General features: G+C 46.6%; 1 protein-coding gene across 5 annotated transcripts in view; it reads right to left on the bottom strand.

Annotated features, from left to right (window-relative positions):
- Positions 1-5,653, bottom strand: part of AXIN2 (axin 2) — a 54,935-nt gene extending 49,282 nt beyond the window's left edge. For 2 of the 5 annotated variants that reach the window (XM_087956090.1, XM_087956089.1), the window contains exon 1: positions 1,957-2,921. In XM_087956090.1, the coding sequence (XP_087812216.1) occupies positions 1,957-2,780 (824 nt within the window). In that variant the 5' untranslated portion in view covers positions 2,781-2,921. Of the gene's footprint in view, positions 1-1,956; positions 2,922-4,226; positions 4,915-5,150 lie in introns of those variants that run through there. The other 3 variants (XM_026678789.2, XM_026678790.2, XM_087956088.1) reach the window with 3 other exon arrangements.
- Between the last annotated feature and the right edge of the window lie 347 nt (positions 5,654-6,000).

A 6,000-nucleotide genomic window follows, 5' to 3' on the forward strand; every position in this document is an offset into this window, starting at 1 on the left:
TGGAGCAATTTGCAAGCAATTTGCTTAATGTAAAATCTGTAAATAAGTTCCCTATAAAATACCATCAACATATGCATGATAAAATGTGAGGCTGCTTGCACAAATAAAGTTTGATCAACCATGGAGGAAAAAAATCCTATTCTAGAATCACTAAAGCAATCGCATATTAAATATATTATTTCTGAAGTTCCAGTGGCAAAAAATGCCCTTTATAGTCTTTATATCTTAAGCTAAGAAAAATAAATATATCTAAGTGATCATTATCTCCATGTTCAAGTTCACTGTCGCAGCAAATATGAGCTACTGCAAAGCTGGCCCCATAAGAAAAACGTATTGAGTCTTCAGACAGAAGAATAGAGCGCACATTCCCATCAAACAGATGAAACAAATATGTCTTACATGGATGTCATGTACACAGCCAACAACTGTAAGCTGCTCCTTATACATCTGGAGCTGCTCCAGATTTATACTGCTGTGCGGGAAAGCTGGATTGGAATCGGCTGCCTTGCCAGTCCTATCCCTTGGAAAGACCACATAGTCCCTTTGCTAAAAGTCAAACAAAAATAATAAAAAAAAACACAACGGATGCAGTTCAAGATCCCTCCTCTTAGAGGCAGGCCATGGTCGATACAAGCTGAAAAAAGAGGAGATGCCTGAAGTTCTTTGATGTCCATGAATCACAGAAACACTCACAAAATTCCTGTAAACCAGATGTCAAATACTTACCAGATTTAGAAACTCCCAAAGCAAGACAGAATACAGAGAGAGAGAGAGAATGTGTGTGTGTGTGAGAGAGAGAGAGAGAGAGACAAGGTCCTTCTGCTCTACCGTTTCATATGCGACCAATTCTGATTTATGAAGGCAAAAGGGGGGGGGGGGAATAAGGAGAATAATATCATAGAAGAAAATACGATGTTGCCACTTGGGGTGATGAACAACTACTCTTGCCACACTTTCAACAGCCAATGCAACCAAAGGAAAACACAAATCATTCTCTTGGGGGTTTACCAAAGACAATTTTGAAAGGAGGGGGGAAGCAACCTTCAAATGAAGACTACATGCCATTCGTCTGGGGAAAGTTCCACAATACAAGCACAACCCTTCACACAGAACAAAATAAATAAATCCTAGGTTGAAATCCTGACTTCTCCCTTTCCAAGTAGAAAACTGTATCTGGATTCTGCAAGAAGAGCTGCTATTAGTTGGAACAGACAAGTAAGTGAACTCAAAGGACCAACTGTTTAAGTTGGTATCAAGCAGCTTCCTTTGAACCTGGAGCACAGAGCTCATCTCTGACTCTTGCCCCTTACTAATATCCTGTACCTGAAGCCATCCCTTTAGCTAAGCTGGTTTTCTTTGGCTTAAGAAATCCTATTTTTTCGGCTAATATTCATTTATCAAGCTATGGAAGTACCTGTGTGGAGTCATCATCTTCATGAAGTCAACTTGGTTCAGTTTTACAGGTTATCTCAATAATAATATGGATTTTCTAGTTCCATCGTCACATAATTGCTCTCCATTTTCTACATGTAATCCACATATTTCAACACCAGCCAGGGATGAAGTTGGCAAACTAGTATTTCATTACTCATTCACATGCCTAGATGGTGCTCTTCCCAGTTCCTCTTAATGTGGTTTAAAGTGGTAACAATTAATGCATGTCTCAAAGAACAAGAGTCCTTTGAAGTTCCTTTTTGATGTCTCAGAGAGGTTTAGAACTGGTGGGTCTTAAGAACCACAATGTACTCTTTTTTTCATATTAGGGGAAAAGGCAGCCCTCCCCTCCAGCAAGAAATAAATGCCAAAATTGGGAAGCTTCAAAAAAAAAAAAAAAAAGAGAGTCTCTCTGCCAAATTTGACTTAAACCAGGAGCACAACATTCATCTACACACTCGTTTTGCAATACACTGTGACACTTAACACCCTCCCATAATAAGTGGGATCTATTGCTCTTACCTGAACCCATTTTCCACCGTTTCTGTAGCTCGGACGCTGGCCGTAGCCCTCAAGGTCTTACTGGACAGTCCAAGTATGGAGGGCAAAAGTTTGTGTTTCAGGTCAGCACAGCTCCATTCCTCTTCTTCATTCAAGGTAGGGAGGTAGCCACAATCCACTTTCAAGCTGCCCAGTCCATTGCTGTTCATGTACGCAGGATTTTCTCCCCCATTCCTAACATATTCGAGGTATACATCAGAAGTCAAAAACATCTGGTAAGCATTTTCTTCCATCACAGTCTGAATCTCAGTCTGTGCCTGATCAAACATTACAGAATCGATCTGCTGCTTCTTGATAGTATCCCGTATGTAGGTCTTTGTGGCAGGCTTGAGTTGCTTGGAGACGATGCTATTATTCTCAATGTACCTCTTGTAGATAGCTTTGGCGACTCTTAAAGTTTTGGCATCCTTAAGGTCCATCTGCCTGAAGCCATTGCAGGCAAACCAAAAGTCTAAGGTATCCACACATTTCTCCCTTTCCAGAAAGGTCCGAAACAGATAAGCACCATCTTGATCCCCTAGTAAAGAATGCAAGGATTTGGTCCATCGGGCGAGTGGAGAATCTGGAGATGCACTCCCTTCTGGCTCCCCAAGACCATCTTCATTCCTCCTGGGTGTGGAAGAAACAGACATGGCCTTGAAGCTTTGGTTTTTCAGGGCAAAGAAACTGGCAGCCAGATGGCATGGTGTCTCTCCTTCTTCCCCTGGTACAGGGGGGCGTGGGGCATCTTCCCTGAAGCTGCTGCTGGGGTCTGGGAGGTGAGTCAGCAATGCCGCGCTGCTCATGGTTCTCCGGGAGTTTCTTCGGGTAGAGCTTTCTCTCTCTCTCTCTCTCTCCCCTTTTTAAGTTCCTCAGCAATGTGCGCCTCTCTCTCTCTCTCTCTTTTCTTTTCTCAAGTCAGCAGGGGATCCTCAGAGTCTTCTCTCTTAAAGAAGGGGAAAAAAGAGGTGGGGGGGGAGAAGTATTGATCTAATCAAAACCAGATCCAAGCAACATCAAAGACAAAAAATAAACAGGCTTTTCAACTCTTCACATTAAAATAAAGAGGCAACCGCAGCTATCTGCAGCACTAATCAAAAGTATCCAATACTCTTTTCAAAGAGGAAGACTGAACTCTGGGCACACTTTTAACTCTCCTATACAGAGAGCCCGGGTGGGGTGAGAGGTTGGGAACAAAAACAAGAAAAGAAACCCACACACACACACACACACTTATTGCACTGCCAATACAGTCTCAACATGCACAAAGGAAAACATCGGGAGGGGTTTCCCTCCCCCCTCCTACTTATGATAACATCTGAGGAGTCCCAGGAATAATCTTGGATCCCCATGCCGTTCAACCCATTTTGCAGCAAAAAAACAAAAAACAAAAACCAAAACATTCCTTTAGCTTTTTGCTTCCCTCCCTTCTCTCTCTTTGCTAGATAACTCAGGGCAAAAGAACAAAACGTGCTTTCCTCAGCATCTGGTTTCCATTTCACTCTCTCTTCCCCCTCCCTCCCAAACCTTTTCAACTCCTGAAACGTTTAGATTAGGATCACCAGAAACCCTCCTAAGAAAGCACAATGCTGGATGCTCCTCTGAACTGTACCCTGAAGAGAGGAGGGGGAAAAAGGTTGAAAAGAAGCTGGAAAGGCAAAGACAGATTTGACCAGCCTCGCTGTCGAAAATGAAGACTTTCTTACCAGTTGCGTCTTGTCTTTGAAAAAAGCCATGCTCGGTTCAAGTATACTGTTGACATGTAATTCCCCCCCCAACTGCTATCCCTACCTTTATCATGCATTGGTCCCCTTTCATGCGACAAAGCACCATTAAAAAAAAAACAAAACACCACACACAATTCAACTCTACGGCGAGAGGGCTGTGCAGAGCAAAGAATGGGCATCCAAAGTTCTTAACCAGCTCACCATAACTCCACCACCATCCAATCCAAGGGAGAGGGGGGGAAGCTGCCGCTCCGTCAAACACGCACAGAGCTGCAAACTCCCACTCCAGTAAATGAGCAGCCCAATGCCAGGCTTCCACCAACCTCTTCCACCCATAGCCTAGAGCGCATAAACACATAAAAAGTTCCCTGTATAGTTTCCTGCTCGCCTCAACTTTTCTTCAGAAAGTTCAAAAGCTGCTTCAAAGGGAGGAGGAGGAGGAGGAAGGGAGGGAGGGAGGGAGGGAGGGAGGAGGAGGAGGAGGAAGGGAGGGAGGGAGGAGGAGGAGGATGTCCTGGAAGATACCTGAACAAGAGCAGACATTCCAGACCAGGCTGTTAGAATCCTCCAGCATTTCCCCACTTAGACAAGCACTCCATCAAAGAGGCGGTGGGCACGTAGGCGATTGTTTAAAACGCAAATTAAATAGATTTTGAGGAGGAGGAGGAGAAGACGGCGACGCTGCAGCCCATACCCGCAGAGAACCATCCCGCAGAGGGAGGGAAGCATGAAAGAGAGAAAAATATCCAGAAATGGCGACTGATGGGAAAGGGGGGGGGGAATGTAAGCAGATCTGCTGAGATATCTCAGGAACTGGGGAGGGGGGGAAGAGAGAGAGAGAGAAAGAGAAGGGGAGAGAGAGAGAGAGAGAAAGGAACGAGAGAACAGGAAAACCTTCCCCGGCCGCCTTCTCCAAATCCTGTGTAACAACTGACCCCAAAGTCAGCACGCTGCGCCTCTTTGGAGTTCATCGAGGGTGCTGACAGAAGTGGGAGGGGTGTACGCGAAGAGGTGCGGGAGGAGGGACTGGCAGCCAAGGCATCCTTCGCCTACCTACCAACCGAAGCCATCCCTGGGTCTCTACCTCCTTTCCAAGTCACAAAACATTGCTGGAAAACAAAGGCAAAAACTCCTCCCTACTTTACCGGGATGTTTATGAGGGAAGGGGGGGTCTGTGAAAAGACCCATTCCTTCCCCAGCAGATGCCTCCCCCTTAAACTCTCTCTCTCTCTCTCACACACACACACACACAGAGAGAGCTCAGTGGCTGCTGTGGTTCGTCCAAACCCAGCGCTCCCTCTTTTCCCCCCCTAGGTCTGCTTACTCATAACGAACGCGCAAACAGCTTCTCCGAACAACTTCAAAGCTCCAGCCAAGAAAACATCAAAGCAACGGAGAAAAAGGGGGGGAGAGGGGCGAAGGAATTACACACATTCTTTCGCAACTTACCATTGATCCCGGAGTTGGTGGTGGGGCGCTTTCTCCCTCCCCCAACCTCTGTTAAATCGGGCGCCCGGCACTTCCTTCCAAACAGCAGAGCCCCCCTCCTCCTCCTCCTCCCCCCGGCCTCAAAATCTCCCTCCCTGAGCCTTTCTCATAGGGAAAGGAGAAAAGTAACCCGCAACGCTGCGCTGATTCCTCCCTATCACCCACCTCCTCCCAAGCTCTTCGCAACAGCATCTGAGAGTTAAAAAAAAAAAAGGAGGGGGAGTGGGGAGGGGTTCGGGGGACACTAGGACCTTGCCCAAAAATATATCAGCGGAAAGAAAGCGAGAGTTTGGCGGGGGGGATTCTCTCCTTCCTTTTTTAACCCAAAAGAGCGCGCGCGCGGGGGGTGAGAATCAAAGACCCGACCCCTCCCCCACTTCTCCTGACCCCCACCCCCACCCCACCCGCCCCCTTCTTTCCACCCAGGTCCTCTTTCAAGCAGTCATTCCTTGCACCAAATGTCCTCCGGGCTATTTCAACAAACACTGAGCTGTGGGTTTAACTGTGCACATCAAAGTGAACAACCGAGAGGAACGGTCCTGTAAGGGAGATAAGCGTCTTTTCTGCAACACCTTCCCCCCCGCCCCAAACACACACTTTCTTTTTTTGTGTGTGGGGGGGAGGGAAGAGGGTGGTGGTGGTGGTGGTAGAAAACAAGCCGACATCAAGGGCCGCGGTTCTTCAGATCCCAGTAGAGGCAAAGGCGCCGGCCTAAAGCTTTGGGCGTAAAAGCCCGAACTAAAGAGCTAATCGTGAGTTCTGGTGATTTGCTTTTTTTTTTTTTCCTCCCCGTTGAGATGGAGGGTTTTGG

This window comes from Notechis scutatus, chromosome 2 (assembly GCF_049901735.1).
Source record: "Notechis scutatus isolate UNSWTSFEM ecotype Mainland chromosome 2, rNotScu1.2, whole genome shotgun sequence".
Lineage (NCBI taxonomy): Eukaryota > Metazoa > Chordata > Lepidosauria > Squamata > Elapidae > Notechis > Notechis scutatus.